The sequence below is a fragment of the Tursiops truncatus genome, chromosome 6, assembly GCF_011762595.2.
Source record: "Tursiops truncatus isolate mTurTru1 chromosome 6, mTurTru1.mat.Y, whole genome shotgun sequence".
Classification (NCBI taxonomy): Eukaryota; Metazoa; Chordata; class Mammalia; order Artiodactyla; family Delphinidae; genus Tursiops; species Tursiops truncatus.
Window position 1 is genome coordinate 108,405,041 of NC_047039.1, and position 22,986 is coordinate 108,428,026.

Genomic DNA, 22,986 nt, shown 5'->3' on the forward strand with positions numbered 1-22,986 from the left:
TTTTTTCTTTTAAAGGCAGGGGACGGACATAGACCCCACCTCTTGATGGGAGGGTGACAAGGTCACACTGTAGAGAACATGTGGGATAGGAGATACTGTTGCAGCCATCTTTGGAGAATCTTATCTGCCATTCTAGTGAGGATGTGTCACCTTTAGGTTCCCCCAGCAGTCATGAAGGGACATGCCCATCAACCAAACCCCACTCCATTCCGGTCGGGGAGAGGGTTTACAGCCAGTGACAGCTGGATGGGTTTGAATCAGCTCTCTCCTCCAAACAACGAACCTGGGGACCAGCCTGTCTGCCGCAACACCTAACGAGTGGCGGGTATGCTGGCCTTACCTTAATACCACCACACCAGCTCCGGCCCGTCTGAGCGCCGTAATCTCCCAGTCACTCCCCGTGCAGTACCTCCAGCCTTTGCACGTGCTGTCTCCTCTGCTAGAACACCCTTCCTCTGGCAAACTCAGAATGAGCTTTCTGCACAGCCTGGGTGCCATTCCTCCTCCTCCCTCCTTCCTGACCCTCAGGGCAACCCCAGAGCCCTGTGCAGCCCTAATAATGACCCGTCTGTCCCCACTAGCTCACACAGACTCGGGAGGGTCTGATTTGTTTCTTTCTGTCCAGCATCCAGGACAAGCACTTGACAGAGGGGCACTTGGTCAATGCCTGTTGAATGATACCCTGCTAGCAAACATGGCAGGTGGGTCCCCACCTGGTCTGTCCTGCATCCTCGTCCATCTTAGAGATGCTGCAGTTCTCCAGGATCATGTGGCCAGAGATGTCCAGGGACATCAGGTTCCCCAGCTTCTGCACAAAGAGGCTCAGCACCTTGCGAGTCAGCTTGAACTTGTAGTAGCTGGACAGGCGGTCTCGGGAGATGTCCAGGTGTCTGGAGATTGGAGTTGGGGGCACAGGTCAGGAGCTGGACACAGACTGGGGCTGCCTCGTAGACCCCTGCTGTTTCAGTCCATGGCAGGGGAGGGCCCATCCCTGTTACAACCACTCCAGGGCGTTCTGGGAAAAAACGTGCTGGGACCCAGGTGCCCTTAACAGCCCCGGTCAGACCAAAACAGTGGGTTTAAGGAATAGGACTGTCTCTTCTATCCCCACCTTCTGCCTGGCCGGGGGCTCAGGAATCTTCTGGGACTGACAATCCGCACCTCCCCACCCCCACCCCACGAGCTCTGGGCTCGCAGCTCACCGCAGCTTGTGCAACTGGACAATAACACGGATGTGGTCGTCAGACAGGTCCATGTTGTAGAGCACGAGGGACACCAGGCTGTCTTTCCACTGGGTTAGGAAGGCTGCGTCGCTCGTCTGGATGCCCGAGAGGTCCAAGGCGGCCAGCGAGTTGAGCGGCCGCAGCAGGGACTCCACGGGGACCCCATCGATCATGCGGCCCAGGTTGAGGAAGCGCAGGCGGCTAAAGCCCTCGAAGGTGAAGTCCTTGACCAGCACCTGACAGGTGGGGTTGACGAGGCACTCGTCTTCACAGCCCCCCGGGTTCTCCTCCTCGTAGAAGATGTTCGCGCAGCCGAACAGGCTCAGGGACACCAGGGTGTGGCTGAAGCTCCTCAGCGTCTGCAGGCTCTTGGCGGACAGCTTCTCGCAGTTGGTCAGGTACAGCTCCACCAGGTCCTGGAGGCGGGCACAGCCCCGTTATCACCTCTGCACCCACACCCCAGCCTAGGCCTGGCCCTGAGCCACACGTGGGGCTTGGGGAGGGGTCTGCACGAGGGGGAGAGCCCTGGAGGCGCCTCAGGATTCCTGGGCTGGAGGTGACTGGTCCTGCCCCAACTCTGCCTGACCGTCTCAGGGTGGCCTCCCCTGGCCATCCCCGGTGCCTGGTGACCAGGTCTCACCTGCTTGCGAATGGCTTCCAGGTCCTGGTCCTGCACCAGGTCCTCGCGGAGGTGGATTCGGGTGAGGCGGGTGCTGCGGGGGTCCGAGAAGAGGCTGAAGAAGCTCTCATGCGGCTCAAAGTTGCAGGCGGCGTTGACCAGCTCCACATACCTGGGAGGGAAGGAAGCCTGGCTCAGGGGAGGGACCCGCATGCTCCCTTCAAGGCCCAGCACAAGCCCTCCACTTCCTCTGAAGCCTTCCCTGGCCACCCCGGCAGCAACCTCCACCTCCTCCCCTCCTCTTCCTCACAGCACCTGGTTGGATCCTGACTACCCTACAGATGAGACTAAGGGTGGCCCCAGCACCCAGGAGTCCAAAGGTAGACCAGCTGGTGATAAAGGGGCCTCTAGCAATGGCAAATCCCAAGCTCTTCCCCGCCAAACTGTAGACGCTTCTATAACAAACATACACGTCCACACTTCCCATCTTCTTTAAGCCAGCTCTGACTCCTTGATCAGCCCTTCCCAGAACCCTGTCCAACAGGAAGACTGAGCCGAGGGGTTTGGAGTTCCCAGCTGGGTACAGAGCAAGCGCTCAGCAAAACTCTGTTGAGATACCAGCAGATGCTGGTCTGGTGGAAAAGGCTGTGGAGTCATACACCACCCTGGCTTGGCTGTTCACTACCTGGGCAACTTCACACGAGTAACTGCAATTCCCCAGACCTCAGTTCCTCCATCTGTAAAATGGACACAACTCTGCTCTGCAGTGTCCAATATAGTGCCTGACCCACATTAGATGCTCAGAATGTTTTTACAAGTTGGGCTCTCAGGTCACACACAGGTTCCCACTTTTATATGCAACTGTCTGGTCTAACAATTTCCCTCTGGGCATCTGGACCGAACCTCCAGCAGTCAGGCCTGTGTATCATCCTTCTAGGAGCCTCTATTAGTGGGGAGTCCCTTGGAGAAGCCACATAGCGATTTTCTGAATGATCTGATCCCTGCTCAGGGGTCCATTATTCCGGCACTGGTGCATAAATATGTATGTATTCAGGTTCACACACAGACACGTGTTCACAGGCACAGGTGCATCATGTGTGTATGCACACGCGTGTGCGTACACAAATACACACACAGGACAGCATATAACTCCTTCATTTATATTATAGGAGAGGTTTCTACACCCTCTCATAGGTGTAATGCATACCTGCAGTTTTACACTCAAACGTACCCTGTGCTGCAGAAGCCCACGTGTGTGCAAACACATTCCTTCACGTGCGCCCCCCTCCACACACATACCAACATGCGCAATTACAACTTTACGGTTATGGAGGGGCCAGTGTTCTCTTGCACCCACGGATACCCACGTGTGTGCATATCCCCACGGGGGGCACACACAATGCTCCCAATCTCTCGCACACACTCATGCTGAGGCTCAGGCCCCTGCCCCAGCCCCACGCCTGCTCACTCGTTGACGAGCCGGTCACAGATCTCGCTGGGCAGGAAGATGTCTGGATGGAGCCGCAGAGTCTCCTTGTCCAGCAGGTAGCCCAAGGTACCATCCAGGTTGCGCAGGCAGAAGTCAGTGCAGAGGGCCATCAGGGATTCAGGGGTGTCTGACGCCATGCTGGGAGCAGACAGGTAGGCCACTCTGGGACAGGGGCCCCCAGGGGCAATGGTGACTCCCTGACACTCACAGGATCATTAGCTGAGCCACGGCCTGGGGAACGGGAAAGAAGCTAAGTGAGCCATGCATAAGGGCCAGAACTACCAGCTGCCCTATGTCCATTCTCTAGTAGAAAAACTGAGGCCCCTGGATGGTACATACAAGCTAGCAGCTTAGCAGGGTCAGGGCCCGGGACTCCTGATTCCTCCCTTCCCTGCCCTGCTGTGCTACCACCTACATGTGATTTGACCTGCAAAGAACAGGGGGCGTTGTCTGAGCATTTTCATGACCTCCCACTGTCTGTGGGCAGATGTGTGTGTTGGGGACCCAGTGCTTGGGTGGGGATTACAGGGGATTTTTTTTGGCCACACCACACAGCTTGTGGGATATTAGTTCCCTGACCAGGGATTGAACCCGGGCCACGGCAGTGAAAGCACCGAGTCCTAACCACTGGACTGTCAGGGTGGTGTCCGTTGCTGTGTGTGTGTGAGTGTGTGTGTGTGTGTGTGTGTGTGTGTGTGTGTGTGTATAACCTGCATATAGCTGTCACTGTTTGAATGCTTAGTATGTGCCAGGGCTTTAAAGACACGTCATCAGTGAATCTCATTGTATATGATTAAGAATGAAGGCTCCTCACGAGAGCAATGAAAATATACTTCCACATAAAAGTTGTACATAGTGGTATTATCCATAATAGTCAAAATGGAAACAATTCAAATGCCCATCAACTGATAAACGGATAGACAAAAACATGGTATAGCCATGTAATGGAACCTTATTTAGCAATAACAGGAATGAAAAGTACTGACACACGCTACAACACTGCACCTTAAAAACGTTATGCTAGGGCTTCCCTGGTGGTGCAGTGGTTGAGAGTCCGCCTGCCGATGCAGGGGACGCGGGTTCATGCCCCGGTCCGGGAAGATCCCACGTGCCGCGGAGTGGCTGGGCCCGTGAGCCATGGCCACTGAGCCTGCGTGTCCAGAGCCAGTGCTCCGCAACGGGAGAGGCCACAACGGTGAGAGGCCCGCGTACCGCAAAAAAAAGAAAAACGTTATGCTAAGTGAAAGAAACCAGTCACAAAAGACCACATATTTTATGATTCCATTTGTATGAAATGTTTAGCCAGAACAGGCAAACCTACAGAGACAGAAGTAGATTAGTGGTTGCCTGGGGCTAAGAGGTTGGTGTGGGGGCGGGGATGGGGAGTGACTGCTAATGGCTGTGGATTTCTTTTGGGGGGGAAGAAAATGTTCTAAAATTGACTGTGGTGATGGTTGCACAACTCTGTGAATATCCCCGAAACCCACTGAACTGTCTACTTTAAATACATGAACTGTATGGCATAGGAATTACAGCTCAATAAAACTGTTATTAAAAAAGTAAGGTCTTGGGCTTCCCTGGTGGGGCAGTGGTTAAGAATCTGCCTGCCAATGCAAGGGACATGGGTTCAAGCCCTGGCCTGGGAAGATCCCACATGCTGCAGAGCAACTAAGCCCGTGCACTACAACTACTGAGCCTGAGCTCTAGAGCCCGCAAGCCACAACTACTGAAGCCTGCACGCCTAGAGCCCGTGCTCCACAGCGAAAAGCCATGACAATGAGAAGCCCGCGCACGGCAACGAAGAGTAGCCCCCACTCACCACAACTAAAGAAAGTTTGTACACAGCAACGAAGACCCAACACAGCCAAAAATAAATAAATAAATTTATTTATTTATTAAAAAAAAAAAGTAAGGTCTTGGGACTTCCCTGGTGGTCCAGTGGTTAAGACTCCGTGCTCCCAATGTTGGGAGCCTGGGTTTGATTCCTGGTCAGGGAACTAGATCCCACATGCTGCAACTAAAGATCCCACATGAGGCAACGAAGACCCTGTGTGCTGCAAATCAGACCCAGCACAGCCAAATAAATTAATTAAAAAAAAAAAAGTAAGCTCTCATCAGACAGAGAAACACAAATACTGTATGATATCACTTACATGTGGAATCTAAAAAATAGAACAAACTAATGAATATAACAAAAAGGAAACAGACTCACAGAAATAGAGAACAAACTAGTGGTTACCAGTGGGGAGAGGGAAGGGGAAGGGGCAAGACAGGGGGAGGGGAGTAACAGGTACAAACTATCATGTATAAAATAGTTTATAAGGATATATTGTACAACATAGGGAATACAGCCAATATTTTATAGTAACTATAAATGAAGTGTAACCTTTAAAACTGTGAATCAGTATGTTGTACACCTGTAACATATAATCTTGTACATGAACTATACCTCAATAAAAAAAAAGTGAAGTCTCCTACTACCTTCATGACCTTGAGATAGGTAAAGATTTCTTAAGTAGGACTCATAAGGGAAAAATGATAAACTGATATGCACCGAAGTGAAGAATGTTCGTTCATATACACACAAAAATTAATTTGACATGGACCACAGACCTATACGTGAAAGGTAAAACGATAGGTTTCTAGAAGAAAACATAGGAGTATATCTTTATGATTTTCGAGTAGTCAATAATTTCTTAAATAGGTCACAAAAAAAACCAGAGAGAAACTGATAAATTGGACTGCCTCAAAATTTAATGTTCTTTTCATCAAAAGGTACCATTAAGAAAGAGAAAAGGCAAGGGACCTCCCTGGTGGCGCAGTGGTTAAGAATCCGCCTGCCAGTCCAAGGGACATGGGTTCGAGCCCTGGTCTGGGAAGATCCCACATGCCGTGGAGCAACTAAGCCTGTGAGTCACAGCTACTGAGCCTGTGCTCCAGAGCCCGCGAGCCACAACTACTGAGCCCACGTGCCACGACTACTGAAGCCCATGCACCTAGAGCCCATGCTCCACAACAAGAGAAGCTGCTGCAATGAGAAGCCCGCACACCGCAATGAAGAGTAGCCCCCGCTTGCCGCAACTGGGCAACGAAGACCCAGCGCAGCCAAAAATAAATAAATAAATAAATTTATAAAAATAGGAAAAAAAAGAAAGAGAAAAGGCAAGCCACAAACTAGAAGACGTTTCCAATAATATATCCAACAAAAGGCTTGTATTCAGAATATATAAACAACTTCTACAGATCAGGACATAGCATCCAGTTAAAAAATAGGCAAAGGACTTGAACAGGCGTTTCATAAAGGATAAAGAAATGCGCAATAAACGTAAAGGAAAGGAGAACCATAATGAGATACCATTTTGCACCCACCAGAAAGGTTCCATTGGAAACAACAGTAATACAGGCAACACCCAGCTTGTGTTATAGTGAAGCTATGGAACGAGGGGAAGTTACCCACACTGCTGGTGGGAGTGTGAATTGGTGTGAACTGGCAGTGTAACGAATACTGTGTGACACTATCTACTAAAGCTGAACAAACACATATGTTCAGTGTTCAGCAGCTCCACTACCAGATATACACCCATCAGCAGTGCATATAAATGTTCACAAAAAGACACAGACAAAATGTCCACAGCAGCACGATTCCTGATAGAACAGAACCTAAATGTCCACTGACATGAGAATGAACATTAGGGTCCACTCACCAGGGAAACACTACACAGCAATGAGAATGCACCACCTCACAACAGCTTGGATGGACCTCACAATGTTTAGTGAAAGGAGCCAGACGCAAAAGAGTGTATACTCATACACTGAATGAACCCATTTATGTTTTACTCCCTTAAGTTAAAAAACAGGAAAATCTGGGACTTCCCAGTGGTCCAGTGGTTAGGACTGCACGCTTCCACTGCAGGGGGTATGGGTTCGATCCCTGGTTAAGGAACTAAGGTCCTGTATGCCGGTGGCAGGGCAAAACAAACAAACAAAATAAAAAAAAACAGGAAAATCTAATCTGTGGTGGCAGAAGTCAGGACTGTGGTTACTTTGGGGGTTTGGTTCGGAGCTAAGAAGCTTCTAGTCCCTTATCTGAGTGCTGGGCATACAGGCATGTGCACTTTGTGAATATTCAGGGAGCTGTATATTATGACGTGTGCACTTTTAAAAATGTATACTGCGATTCAACAAAAAGTTAAGAAAATGGCCTGGACACCTAAGAGGTCCACGTTTAAAAGGAATTCGGGGTTCAGCGAAGTAACGATCTAACTGACTATGCATCCTCAGCTACAATAAGTGGCTAGGAGAGAATGAAAACTGAACCTTCACATTCAAGTTGAGTGAACAAGATAGAAAACAATCCACCATTTATAGACCTGAGGACAGTCAGGAATTAGTCCCAAACCTTTTTCCTATGAGAGTTTACATCAGAAAGGGGAAAAAATAGGCAAAATGAATCTATGGTGTTAGAAGTAAGGGTGGTGATTACCTTTGCAGGGAGGCAGTAATTAGAAAGTGACAGGGGGGCCTCTGGGAGGGCTGGGACAGGTGTTTACACCTGTGGAAATTCATCAAACTGTCTGCTCATGCTTTGTGGTCCTTTCCTTATCTATATTATCCTTCAGTAGCTATTGCTTTTTTTCCCTTTAAGTGAAGGCTCTAGGTTAGACAGATCTATGTTTCAATCCAGTTCCACAATTCACGGGTCTATTACTTAACCTCTCTGGACCTCAGTTTCCTCGCCTGGAAAGTGGGGACAATAATCCCCACTTCACAGGGCTGTTGGGAAAATGCCTCATCTCAAGCTTGAGATGACTCAGTGCACAACAAATGGTGCTTATGAGCCCACCTTACAGATGAGGAAACTCAAGCTCAGAGAGAGGGTCTACTCTGTCCAAACTGGCATGTGCACCTCATCTCGTGGAGGGTTATGCAGGAGCTCAGTTTGCCCCTGGCTTCTTGGAGCCTCCTAGTCCACATGTGAGCCTTCCAGATGCTCAGGAAACCGAGTGGGCGCCACAGAACGCTGTGCCCTTTGCAGTGGCCAGCTCTCAATTCCGGCAGCACCACTCACTGGTGACCGTGCTCTAAGAGCTCTGGAGCCAGGCCGACCCAGCTCCAAGTCTCAGCCCTGCTGCATAAGAGCCGGTGAACTTGGGCAAGTGCCTTCACCTCTGCGCCTCAGTTTCTTCTCTAAAATAGAGAACACTGTGTGCAGATGGACACGGAACAATACAGAAAGGGCTTAGCGTGGTGCCTGGCACATAGTAACTGCTCACTAAGAGGCAGCTTTCATCATCAACATCCCTTTCTCCTGCCTCACCTGCCCTGGGCCCTAGAGCAAGGTCTGTTCCTGCCCAGCTCCAGGCCCTTGCTTCTCAGGCCTGGGTCTCCTGCCGCGAGGCCCACTGTGCCAGCTGCCCCAGTGGTGCCATGACACCCTCGAGGAAAAGCACAAGAAACAGGCTGCCTGGACCCTGGGCATGGCCTTCCTTTGCCTGCACTCACTTTCAGATCTTGACCCAGAAGGAGCACCGCTGGCAGGGAGACATGCCCTGCTGGAAACTGCCAAGTCCAATCTCTTCAAGCAGTCACTCGGGGCTTCCAGAAGTGGGACCAGCTCTGCGGCCTACTCACCACCCCCCGACCCCCTACTCCCGCTGAACTGGCCTCCTTCGTTGTGCTGGCAATAGGCCAGAGGCACAAGGTCACCTTCGGACCTTTGGTCATCCACTTTCTGTTCTAAATACTGCTCCTAAACCCCCAAACACATTCATGTCCCTCTTCCAGGAAGCATCTCCCAACCACTCCAGCCCACAATACCTTTGAATTCTCCTCTTGACTCAGCTCATGTCTATGCACCCTCAGGCCTTAGTGTCACTTCCTCCAGGAAGCCTTCCCTGACCCGCCAGGGTGCTCTTGCTGTGTGCCCCCATAGGCCCTACCATAACAACTAACATTTAGGACTGATGCTGTTTTAATTATCCAGTTTCCCTGCCAGACGGCCAGCTGCACGAGGGCAGGAACCGGGCTCTCTCCTCTGACATCATCCCTGTACTTAGCCCAGGGTTAGTGTCTATTGAGCACTGTAGGTCCACGGGTGAGCGAAACCAGACAAGGTCTTTGTCCTCGTGGAGCACACTGGCTCTGGAGCGAGACAGATCTCCACCTAAGAAGCACACAAACCCATGCCACGGAACTGGGTCCAGTGCTCTGAAGGAGAGGGTGGGACCTGGGACCCTGGGTGCCCGTGCCAGGGGACCTGCCCTGGACTAGGGAGTCAGGGCAGGCGTCCTTGGAAGTGACATCTCAGCAGCGACCCAAAAGATGAGTCATAGTTCACTCCGGTGGCGGGGAGAGAAGGGAAAGGCGTTCCAGGAAGAAGGATAAGATGCTCACAGGCTGAAAGGGCAGAGGGTGTGGGACACTGGCACTATGGGCCCAATACCACGACTATTGGCTGAACGAGGGGCTGCACACCCCATGTGGGTCTGACACGTTGTAGGGTTGCAGCACATGCAGGGAACCTGGGAGGCAAGGCACGCTCTCAGATTCCCCCTGCCCACCATGCCCAGGACAGTGCTGGGCACCCAGTGGCCACAGTGGAACCCTCACCACTCTGGATGAGAGAGCCGCCAGGGGCTTTGCCCTTTCTGCAGGATGAGCTCAGTCACCCAGGTAGCCACTCTGCCCTAACCCTGCTCCCCAGGTGGAAGAAACACCACCTTGTCAGCCGCCAAGATCACCAAAAGCCTCCAAAAGATAACCCGGGCAGATGGCACAGATCTGCTAACCACCTTTTCGCAGTGCTGACCCCGCTGCAGGGGGCTGGCGTGAGCCGGAGGAGGAAGGAGCCATCTGTCTTGGCACCAAGGCTGGAGGCCCGGGGGCCGGAGCACCCTGCCACTTGGGCCCCTTCCAGCTACAGCCTGGCACCGGCCAGAGGTGGCCATCTCTACCCACCCCATGCCCAGCCCCTAGGGTTTCTCATTCTTGTGGCAGGCACCAGCCATCTGGGATTCTGGCAACGGGAGATGGAGGGATCTCTGATTATGACAGAAGAGCACACAGTAAGAAGGACCCTGTGTCTTTCTCCATCCCGTCTCTTGCCTGGATCCACCATGAGCTATGACATCCTGGGGGGTGGGGAGCAGTGGAGAGCAAATAGCGGCCACCTCCAAGCTGGTTGCTTCCAGTCTGAGCTCCTTAAGGGGTTTATTTCATACAGTCTCTAACTTAACCAATGGACGACATTGCCTAGGATCCTGTGCTTGCGGCTAATTCACCATTTATATAACAATCTGTCTAACGACCCCTCCCCCAGCCCACAAGCTCCAGGAGGACAAGAACACTTTCCGCTTCCACACTCCTGGATCCTCAGGGCCTGGCCTGTGCCTGGCATGTAACAGAATAAAGGTTTGTTCTTGCCTGAGTTATCACACTAAAATACCGTGAGATAGAGATTGTTACCCGGTTTTCTGACGAAGACACTGAGGCTTGTCTAAAATCACACAACTAGGGACTTCCCTGGTGGTGCAGTTGTTAAGAATCCGCCTGCCAATGCAGGAGACATGGGTTCGAGCCCTGGTCTGGGAAGATCCCACGTGCCGCGGAGCAACTAAGCCCGTGTGCCACAACTGCTGAGCCTGTGCTCTAGAGCCCACGAGCCACAACTACTGAGCCTGCGTGCCACAACTACTGAAGCCCGCATGCCTAGAGCCCGTGCTCCGCAATGAAAGAAGCCACCGCAATGAGAAGCCTACACACCGCAACGAAAAGTAGCCCTTACTCGCCGCAACTAGAGAAAGCCCACGCTCAGCAGTGAAGACCCAACAGAGCCAAAAATAAATAAATAAATAAAATCACACAAGTAACAAGAGTGGGACACAATCCAAACCTAAAGCAAAGCCATGCTTCTCACCAAACTATCCAGTCTTCTGTCCATCCAGTGTAGGGGGAAGAGAATGTGAGGTCCAGAGGAGGGAGCACGGGACCCCACCAGTGTCCTGACCCCCAGCCTCTCTGTTGGCTGAGGGAGCCAGAAGCTCTGAGCCTTGGAGCGGCACCCACCCTGTGAAATATTAACCCAGGAGCTGGGGGGAAAACCCAAACAAATATCCTATTTACAGAGGCTGGAAGCTTTCCAGGAGGGAGTGGATCACAGGCCAGATACTGGGGGTGGGAGGCTGATGTGAAGGGAGCCAAGGCAAGTGCCAGGGGCCCCCTGGGGGCAGGGGTGCAGTTGAGGATCTGAGGGCATCCCGGGGGGTCACTGACCTGCATAGACTAATCTGCAGGGTGGGTTACATTAGGAAGATATGAGGGGGGAATGCGCATCACCCCTCACTGGTGCCACCTGGAGGCAGAGGGCCTTGGGGATACCTGGGTTCCAGGCTGGCAGTCAAACAGTGATCACAGCCATACTGAGCACCGTATTCCAAGGACTCTGCTAAGTACTCCACATGCATCAACTCACTTAATTCTCCCAACAACTACACGAGGCAGGAATTATAATCGACAACTTACAGATGAGGCAGCTGAGACTCAGTGGTGACGTGACCGGCCACAGACTATGTACGTGTACAAGGGTCTATATGTACCTATCAGTATGTATACATGTATTCATTAGTTTGAGACCCAGAATTCTGAGCTTTCCATGCATGTTTTCATTGAAGCCACAAATAACCTATAAGGACATACTATTCTGTTTTCCAGATGAAGAAACTATGGTTCAAATATGTGCATTAATGTGCCCAAGTCCCCCAGTAAGTGCCTGGCTCTCTCCACCATTATGCTATGGGCAGGAACTGTTTCTCCAAGCCTCAGGTCTCCCTTCTGCGGCATGAGCCTTTGCCTGCTTACAACCTGGAGGGTCCTGGGCCCTGAGCACAGATGATCGGGCATCACCGGTAACTATTCTACAGGCATATATCATTTTTTGACCACAGGACTAGAAGCTTCCTGAGGACGAGACCTAGTGTGACTCATGGGGTCTCCATGACACAGTGAGTGCATGACTGGTTGGTTGCGGGTGAAGGAGCCTCAGCTCCATGAGGTCCCCAGGCAATATTTACCAGCCTCAATATTCATCAGGGTCCTTATCTGTCAATGGGTTGCAAACCTACCACATGGGGCTGCTGAGCAGATGCCATGAAATAATGGCGAGAAGGTGGTGACCAATAATTATGGAGTGATTTCCTAAGAATAATGCTTGGAGAGATCCTTCTGCTCATTTCTGAAGCTGGAAAATCAGCTTCAGGGATTGAACCAGATATAGGATGTTTGTCTCAAAGTAAATGATCCAACAGGGGTCTCTGAACTCGCATTTCGGGGGTCAAGAACAGCTGAGGTACTGAAGCCTTCTGCCCCAAAATAAGTCGCAGAATCCTGGTGGTGCTAATGACAACAAGAACTGTTTTTAACCTTTGTAGAGAGCTTTAGAATGCACCGAGTTCTTTCATCCTCCCAGTAGCCTTCAGTTAGTGTAGAGATAGGAAAACTGAGGCACAGACAGGGGATAGGACTTGCCCAAGTTCACACAGTGAACCATAGCAGAGCCGGGCTTGAACCCAGCTCCCCAGATGACTAGTCCGCACTTTTACCCACAACAACCGGCTTCAGCACCCTGGCTCTCAGCGTTGGTGTGCTTGACTTTTCGTTTTCAAATCCACTGGCCCAGCTGCCCTGCTCAGCTTATGACCCAGGCCTGATGACATAGTCCAGGCTTAGGGGTTGAGGAGAGAGAGCAACCATTGTTCCACTCCCTATAAGGCATGCTGCAGTCTCAGCCTCTGCTGGGCACATCTAGGATCAACAGTCTCCAGCAAATCCGCCACACACAACCCAACCACACAAACAGAGTCAACATATACTGCCCTTCCCAACCCATCTCCATGTCATATTTATTTCAACACCACCATTTAGCCTATATTATATGGCAGAATAGGGATTTGCTTGCTCTTTAAAAAAAAAAAAGCCCCCATAACCTTCCACTGGTGTGAAAAAAGACAGGACCAAGCCACCATGACAGTGATGTGCAACCACTGTTCCCACTGAGGGGTGACAGCAAGTTTCCACTTTGTCTCCCCCGCTGTTCTCCAAAATTCTACTAGTTCAGGGAGGCAGCCAACAGCTGGTGACATCATCAGCTGGTGCTAAAAAGAAAGGCTTTGAGGTAGACACATGCAAATATTTCCTCACCATTGTCATTGCCATCGGCATACCTGCAATGTCCTGAGGATTTAATATGGGCTAAATGATGCACTAAGCGCTTCAGTGCATGACCTCTCATTTAGCCCAACAACCCTATTTTACAGATGCGGACGTTGAGGTGGGAAAAGGTGAGTTGAAAGTGAAACTGACTGCTGGCTACTATAGCTCTGTGGGTGGTACTTGACTTGGCTGCTTGACTCGCCCAAGTTCTCACAACCAAAAAGTAAGTGGCATGACCAGATTTAACTACAGTGTTCTGTGACTGTCCTTTTAAAATTTATTCCATCAGTGGCCATTATAAAGGTGGAGAAAGGGTACTTACAATGCCAGGCCAGAGCACAATGTCCATTTGTCATCTAGAACATATTTTCTCTGAACACCAGACACTTCAAATTAATACAGTTCTGAAAGGGTGCCCCATTAGACACCCTGTGACCCTGCATCACATGAACAGCCCCTGATATCCTCCCCACCAATATCTGGCCCCTACTCTTCTCTGATTTCCTTGTCAACCACTCTTCCTCTCCTTCACTCTGCTCCAGCCCTATTGTCCTCCTGCTGGTTTTTAAAATCATCAGATATACTACCTCAGGACCTTTGCGCTTGCTGCATGCCTTGCTCCCTCCCTCCCTTCAGGTCTTTGCTCAGATATCACCTTATTAGAGCCCTTCTCTGACCACCCTCTATAAAAAGGGCAACTCCACTCTCTGGCCCTTACCGTGGCCCTTCCTGCTCTATTTTTCTCCACCCTACATATATTTTTCTCCTCCTTACCTATATTTCTGATTTGCTGAATGAACTAGTGAACTGAAACAGAGAGACCCCCTCACCACTGGCAACCACCTCCTGCCCTAAGTACACTCTCCTGTGACCCTTTTCAAAGCTGTCCTCAATGCTCATTCTAACCAGTTTGAACCCTGAAGAGAAACATTCTGTAGGAAAGATCATATGGGGTGATTTTTCCATGGAGGCATCAGGCATTCCCCCTCTGATTTAAAAATCAAATGTGCTGACAGGCACAAAGACTGGAAGTCTTGGACTCCTTGGGCCAAAAAGCAGCCAAGTCAAGTTCCACCCACAGAGCTATAGCAGCCAGCAGTCAGTTTCACTTTCAACCCACCTATCAGGCTCCCTTGGCCCTTAGGTTTGCTACCACCCCATCCCTTTGCCACCCTGTTGGATTTCCCCGCGCCTTGTCATCCCTGAGCTTTCAAGCACTGCTTTGGGGAAACTTAAGCTCATCCAACAGGTAGGAGGGGCAGAGGCTGCCTCTTTCAGCCCTGCATCTATCCCCCATTTTGTAGGGGCATGAGACAGGGCGTCATTTGCTTTCTGGAGGAAGGGTGCTCACTTTTAAAGGCATGTTTCTCAGACCTGGCAGCAGAGGTAGAGAAGGGAGTCCTCCCACCACTGGCCGAGATGGACCTTTGCAAATGGTTGCAGCGGCGATGGTGAGGCACCGGAGGCAAGAAGGGAAGGGGGGAGGACGCAGAGATATCCCTTGGCCCCGGGAGCGGACGGGATGCTTCCTCGGCGAGGAGGAGCGGAGGATGCGGCCCGGGAGATGCTGGGGAGGCATGGGATCTAGTCGGGCTAGGGCCGGGGTCTGCGGAAGACGAGGGTCGGAGGGGTGGAGCTTGGGATCCCACGGACAGGAGCCGGGGGCGAGATGGGGGTCGCGCCGGGGGGACTCCGTGGCCATTACCTTGCCCTTAGGGCGGCGGGCGGGGCTGAGGGACGCCGGGTGCTGGCTCCGGGGCCCGGCCCCTCCCCCGATCCGGCTCCTACGGCTCGCAGCCTGCAGCTGCCGCCGCCTCCGCTGTCAACAAACCCGGGGCGCGTCACTTCCGGGGCCGCCCCTTAGCAACAGCTAACGGGTTCCCCCGACGGGTCCCGCGGCGAACGAGGGCGGCGGCGGCCGAAGGTTCCGGAGCCCCGCGGCGGCTCTTCTCCCGGACACCGGTTGGGTCTGCGGGTGGAGGAGGGAGCGGTTGGTCCCCACCCCAGTCCTCAGCGCGCTTCTCACGGGCTCTCTCTGGGCTGGGGGAGCTGGGGAGGACCCGCTCGGTGACACCGGCTTCCGGGCCCGCTCTGCCTTGCGGTTTCCCGGAGTCCAGGGAATGATTAAGGGCGGACTGACTCCACCTTCCTCGTCAGCACGGACATGCCTCCAGCGCCAGCCCCTACATCCAGCGCCCTATTGAACATCTATCCCTGGCTTATCCGCAGGTAGCTCGCACCCACGCGTCCAAAAGCGGTCACCATCTTCCCCCCGAAACGCGCTGCTACTTGTCCAGCTAGTTAATGCGCCCTCCAGGCAACGCGGCTGTCACCTGGGAAATGGGGAGTCGGCCTTGGCCCCTGCGTTTCCCTTAGCTCCTCTTCCAGTCGCCAAGTCCTAAGGGTCTCTCAAACCAGCCCCTCCCCTCCTCCGCCAGTAGTGCCCGACTCTGTCCACCATCATTTCTCCTTTGGATTTCTGCAACAGCCTCCTAACAGAACTCCCGGCTCCCTCCCCTCATTCTCTCCACAGTTCGACAGTGAATTTTCCAAAACCAATAAATCTGATCACAGCACCCCGCTGCTTATAACCCTTATGGTAGACAAGGATGATCTGTCCCCCGTCTCTCTCCCCACCCTCTTCCCTTATTTGCCCCCCCCCCCACGCTTTCATTCTCCAATTCAGACAGTTTAAAGCAATTTTGGTTCTTTTAATGATCCTCTTCTCTTACATAGGCTCAAATAATTTCTTCCCTACTAAACACTTTTCTTGCTCCCATCTGTATCCTCGTCCTTCTGGTCTCAGTTTAGATGCTGTTTTCTTGACGAACCCTTTCTTGACACGACCCTCCTAATAACCACTTTTGTGGATGTTTTCGTTCTGCACAGTATCTTTTAGTCTTTAACTATGTGTAAGCATGTTTGTGCAATTTTGAATCCTTTAAAAAGCCTTTTGATTTTGAATTCTCAAAACAAGATGTTCTTGTTTAAATAAAAAATCTAAACATTACAGAAATATAGGGTGGAAAAAATGAAAAGTCCCATTCAAACCCTAACCTAACCCCAATTTCATTCCCTTCCCCAGGGGGCACCACTCTTTAACAGTTTGGTGAGTATCCCCTTAGTCGTTTAAAAATATGCATGCAAGAGCTAAAACTATAAAATTCTTAGGAGAAAATAAAGGCATAAGTCTTTGTGATTTAGGGTTAGGCAATGGTTTCTTAGGTATGACACCAAAAGCATAAGCACAAGAGAAAAAAATAGACAAACTGGATTTCATCAAAATTAAAAACTTTCGGGCTTCTCTGGTGGCGCAGTGGTTGAGAGTCCGCCTGCCAATGCAGGGGACACGGGTTCGTGCCCCGGTCCGGGAAGATCCCACATGCCGCGGAGCGGCTGGGCCCGTGAGACATGGCCGCTGAGCCTGCGTGTCCGGAGCCTGTGCTCCGCAACGGGAGAGCCCACAACAGTGAGAGGCCTGCGTACCGCAAAAAAAAAAAAAAAAAAAAATTAGAAACTTTTGTGCTTCAAAGGGCACCATCAAGAAAGTGAAAACACAACTCACAGAATGGGAGAAGATATTTGCAAATCACATATCTGGTAAAGAACTAGTAATCCAGACTATATAAAGAATTTATGACTAAATAATAAAAAGACAAGTAACCTAATGTAAAATAGGCAAAAGAGCTGACTAGACATTTCTCCAAAGAAGATACGCAAATGGCCAAGAAGCACACGAAATTATACTCGACATCATTAGTCATCAGGAAAATGTAAATCAAAACCTCAAAGAGATACAACTTCATATCCTAGGATGGATACAATCAAAGAGATAGACAATAACAAGTATTGGCCAGGATGTGGAGAACTGGGAACCCTCCTACGTTGCTGATGGGAACTTAAAATGGTGCAGCAGCTTTGGAAAACAGTTTGGCAGTTCTTCAATAAAGTTAAACATAGAGTTATCATATAACCTTGCAATTCCACTTCTAAGTATATACCCAAGAGAAAATTTTCACAGCACCATTATTCATAATAGACAAGAAGTAGAAATAACCCAAATGTCCTTCAACTGGTGAATGAATATGATATGGAATAATATAGTCATACGATGGAATATTATTTGGTGAGAAAAAGGAATGAAGTAGTGATACATGCTACAATATGCATGGGACTTGGAAACATGGTAGATGAAAGATACCAGTCACAAAAGATGATACATTTATGATTATATTCCTATGTCCAGAATACACAAATCTATAGAGACAGAAAGTAGATTAGTGGTTGCCTAGGGCTGAGGGGGTGGGGGAAAAAGGAATTACTGCTAATGGGTACAGGGTTTCTTTTTGGGGTGATGAAAATGATCTAAAATTAGATGGTGATGATCATTGCATGGTTGATGGATGATAGTAGTATATGTACAGCTCTGTGGATATTCTGAGAAACAGTGAATTGTTCACTTTAAATGTATGCTCTAAATGTATTGTATATGCGGGGCTTGCCTGGTGTCGCAGTGGTTAAGAATCTGCCTGCCAATGCAGGGAACACAGGTTTGAGCCCTGGTCCGGGAAGATTCCACATTCTGTGGAGCAACTAAGCCCGTGCACCACAACTACTGAGCCTGTGCTCTAGAGCCTGTGAGCCACAACTACTGAGCCCGCATGCCTAGAGCCCATGCTCCCCAACAAGGGAAGCCACTGCAATGAGAAGCCCACGCATCACAACAAAGAGTAGCCCCCGCTCAGCACAACTAGAGAAAGCCAGCATGCAGCAATGAAGACCAAAAAAAAAAGAAAAAGAAAAAAAAAACGGTATGTGAATTATATCCCAATAAAGGTGTTAAAAATGCATTTATAAACATGTATATGTAAACTCATGATGCAAGATGGATTTAACAACATAAATAGGATCATTCTATACAAATTGTTCTGGGACATATTTTTATCACTTTTTATGTCAGATCATATAATCCTGTTTAATTCTTTAGAATGGTTGCATTGTATTCCAGTAATTGCACAATCTTCTTATTGGTGGAATTTGGTTGACAAATTTAGGTAGAAGACCTAAATAGACATTTCTCCAAAGAAGACATACAGATGGCCAAGAAGCACATGAAAAGCTGTTCAACATCACTAATTACTAGAGAAATGCAAATCAAAACTACAATGAGGTATCACCTCAAACCAGTTAGAATGGGCATCATCAGAAAATCTACAAGCAACAAATGCTGGAGAGGGTGTGGAGAAAAGGGAACCCTCTTGCACTGTTGGTGGGCATGTAAATTGATACAGCCACTGTGGAGAACAGTCTGGAGGTTCCTTATAAAACTAAAAGCAAAATTACCATATGATCCAGCAATCCCACTACTGGGCATATACCCAGAGAAAACCATAATTCAAAAATACACATGCACCCCAATGTTCATTGCAGCACTGTTTACAATAGCCAGGACATGGAAGCAACCTAAATGCCCATCGACAGATGAATGGATAAAGAAGAAGTGGTACATATATACAATGGAATATTACTCAGCCATAAAAAGGAACAAAATTGGGTCATTTGTAGAGATGTGGATGGATCTAGAGAATGTCATACAGAGTGAAGTAAGTCAGAAAGAAAATCAAATATCATATATTAACGCATATATGTGGAACCTAGAAAATGGTACAGATGAACCGGTTTGAAGAGCAGAAATTGAGACACAGATGTAGAGAACAAATGTATGGACACCAAGGGGGGAAAGCGGCGGGGGGGTGGAGGTGGTGCTGGGATGAATTGGGCGATTGGGATTGACATGTATACACTGATGTGTATAAAATGGATGACTAATAAGAAAAATTAAATAAAAAATAAACATTAAAAAAAGAGTATGAGGGCTTCCCTGGTGGCACAGTGGTTGAGAGTCCGCCTGCCAATGCAGGGGACACAGGTTCGTGCCCCGGTCTGGGAAGATCCCACATGCCGTGGAGCGGCTGAGCCCGTGAGCCATGGCCGCCGAGCCTGCACGTCCGGAGCCTGTGCTCCACAACGGGAGAGGCCACAACAGTGAGAGGCCCGGGTACCGGAAAAAAAAAAAAAGATTGTCACTGTAAAAAAGAATATGAAAAAGAATGTATATGTATATATATATATATATATATATATATATATATATATATATGTAACTGAATCACTTTGGTGTACACCAGAAATCAACTACACTTCAATAAAATAAATTTTAAAAAAATTAAAAAACATCTCTCATAAATTCTACCAGACACTTAAGGGGTAAATATACCAAATAATACCAGTTCTACACAACTTCCATAAAATTGAAGGGGAGGGAAGACATTCCTACTCATTTTATGAGGCCATCATTACCCTGATACCAAAGATAGACAAAGACATGACAAGAATATAAAACTATAGACCAATATCCCTTGTGAATATAGATGCAAAAATTTTAACAGAATTTTCAACAGAATAAATACAGAATAAACTGAATTCATTTTTTTTGTTTGTTTTTTTATAAATTTGCCGTGCTTAGGCTTCTCATTGCAGTGGCTTCTCTTTATTGCAGAGCACAGGCTCTAGGCGCTCGGGCTTCAGTAATTGTGGCACGCGGGCTCTAGAGCGCAGGCTCAGCACTAGTGGCGCACAGGCTTAGTTGCTCCGCGGCAGGGAAGTCCTCAAACTAATGATTGAGTTTAGCAAGATTTCTGGATACGAGATCAAGAAAAGCAATTAAAAATAAATAATAGGGGGCTTCCCTGGTGGCGCAGTGGTTGAGAGTCTGCCTGCCGATGCAGGGGACACGGGTTCGTGCCCCGGTCCGGGAAGATCCCGCATGCCGCGGAGTGGGTGGGCCCGTGCGCCATGGTTGCTGAGCCTGCGCGTCCGGAGTCTGTGCTCCGCAACGGGAGAGGCCACAATAGTGAGAGGCCCGCGTACCGCAAAAAAAAAAAATGAAACCAGCGGAATTCCCTGCTGGTCCAGGGGTTAGGACTCCATGCTTTCACTGCTGAGGACCCGAGTTCAATCCTTGATTGGGGAACTAAGATCCCGCAAGCCGCGCAGCACAGCCAAAAAAAAAAAAAAGAAGAAAAATAAAAAAGAAACCACTGAGGAGCACCTATAATATTTCAATATATAAAGTTAAAAAATTTTTATTAGTGCTTGTCAAATTGCTCTGTGAAAAGTCTTTACAGGTTAACTCTCTTTAAAGCTGTTTGAGAGAAGTTTGTTTCTCTACAACCTAGTGATGGTAGGTGCAATAAATACTGATGACTTTTCCCAGACCAAGAGGCACACTATGGTTGTTCAATTCATATTCCTCTGAGTATTAGTCCAATTTATTGTTATTTCAGGTTCTAGCGAGACATTTTTATTTCTTCTTTTTTTAAAAAATAAATTTATTTATTTATTTATTTTTGGCTGCAGGTCTGCGTTGCTGCACGCGGGCTTTCTCTAGTTGTGACGAGCGGGGGCTACTCTTCGTTGCGGTGCGCGGGCTTCTCATTGCAGTGGCTTCTCTTGTCGTGGAGCACAGACTCTAGGCACGCAGGCTTCAGTAGTTGTGGCACGCAGGCTCAGTAGTTGTGGCTCGTGGGCTCTACAGCGCAGGCTCAGTAGTTGTGGCGCACAGGTTTAGTTGCTCCGCTGCATGGGGGATCTTCCCGGACCAGGGCTCAAACCCGTGTCCCCTGCATTGGCAGGCGGCTTCTTACCCACTGCACCACGAGAGAAGTCTCATTTCTTCTTTGAAGTGCCTGCTTATAAGCGTTGCTGTCTTACCTCCTTCAGGTGTTTGCTTAGACATCACCTCAGAGCAGTTTTCCTGACCCCCTATGTAAAATTGCAGCCCCTCCCGCTGCCCACTCCTGTTTTATTTTCCCCTGTCGGAATTTATCACCATCTGATGTACCATTTAGTTTACTTATTTACCTTATTTAATGTCTAACTCCCCTCACTAAAATGTCAGTGCTTCGAAGGCAGAGATTTTTGTCTTTTATTCACTACTAAATTCCCAATACCTAGGACATATCTGGCATGTCGTAGGCACTCAATACATTTCTTGAATGACTGAATGCTTTTTTTTTTCTTCTTCTTCTTGGGGTGTTTGTCTTTTTCTTGTTGATTTAAGAACTCTCTATACATTCGGGAGATTAACCCTTTATCATAAAGGGTACATATATTTTCCCCTGTTGATGCTTGTCTTTTCCTTTACCATTTAGAGACTGAAAATTTTAGGTAGTTATATATCTGTCTTATATTTCATGGCTTCTGGGCCTTATGTCTTCCTTCTCCAAGATTCTAAACATTTTTCTATATATTTTTGTTCTAATCCCATAGGATTTTTCCCTTGCAGAGCTTTAATTCATTCAGAATTTACTTTCCTGTCAGATGTCAGATAAGAACAGACCTTTATTTTTTTCCAAATGATAGCTAACTGTCTTTTTTTCTTAACACGTTGTTTGTGTTTTTCCCTGTCTTTCTAATCAATCTTTCAAAGGGCTGGTGGTATTTTTTTTTTTAACCTGGAAAAAATTCCTGTCCTATTGTGCAATTAAGTCAACATTTATTCATTTCTTACATTTCATGCAAAGGAACATAATCTTTGTATTCTGATGAAACATTTATCACAGTACCTAGCACATAGTGGGAGCAGAAATTGTGGGATGAGTGAATAAAGGAACAGGTCTCCCTGTGCTTGCTCCATGGAGTAATGAAATCCTGGTGGGCAGCAGCTGAGAGCTGGAGGGGCTTTCGAGATTATACAGTCCAGTGACAAACTTTTCACCGATCTGTGGAGAAATTTAAAAAGTAAGGACAGGAGTTCCCTGGTGGTGCAGTGGTTGAGAATCCACCTGCCAATGCAGGGGACACTGGTTCGAGCCCTGGTCCGGGAAAATCCCACGTGCTGCGGAGCAACTAAGCCCGTGTGCCACAACTACTGAGCCTGTACTCCAGAGCCCGTGAGCCACAACTACTGAGCCTATGTGCTGCAACTACTGAAGCCCGCGCTCCTAGAGCCTGTGCTCTGCAACAAAAGAAAGCACTGCAATGAAAAGTAGCCCCCGCTTGCCGCAGCTAAAAAGCCCGTGCGCAGCAACAAAGACCCAACACAGCCAAAAATAAATAAATGAATTTATTTAAAAAAAGAAAATCTGCCTGCCAATGCAGGGGAGAAGGGTTTGATCCCCAATCTGGGAAGATCCCACATGCCGCCTAGCAACTAAGCCCGTGCGCCACAACTACTGAGCCTGCGCTCTAGAGCCCGCGAGCAACAACTACTGAAGCCTGCACGCCACAACTACTGATGCCGAGCACCTAGAGCGTGTGCTCCACGAAAGGAGAAGCCACTGCAAGGAGAAGCCCGGGCACTGCAACAAAGAGCAGCCCAGCTGGCTGAGCGCAGCAATGAAGACCCAACGCAGCCAAACATAAAATAAATAAAATAAAATTTCCCT

The 22,986-nt window shown here is 49.0% G+C and overlaps 1 protein-coding gene across 2 annotated transcripts in view; it reads right to left on the reverse strand.

Moving 5' to 3' along the window:
- ZER1 (zyg-11 related cell cycle regulator) overlaps window positions 1-15,577 on the reverse strand; it is a 30,497-nt gene extending 14,920 nt beyond the window's left edge. Inside the window, exons 1-5 of one of the 2 annotated variants that reach the window (XM_033858778.2) lie at window positions 15,243-15,577; window positions 3,311-3,562; window positions 1,864-2,014; window positions 1,203-1,639; window positions 714-890 (exon numbers count right to left, since the gene is read on the reverse strand). In XM_033858778.2, the coding sequence (XP_033714669.1) occupies window positions 714-890; window positions 1,203-1,639; window positions 1,864-2,014; window positions 3,311-3,468 (923 nt within the window). In that variant the 5' untranslated portion in view covers window positions 3,469-3,562; window positions 15,243-15,577. The remainder of the gene's footprint in view (window positions 1-713; window positions 891-1,202; window positions 1,640-1,863; window positions 2,015-3,310; window positions 3,563-15,242) is intronic. The other variant, XM_033858777.2, reaches the window with a different exon arrangement.
- Window positions 15,578-22,986: the final 7,409 nt, after the last annotated feature.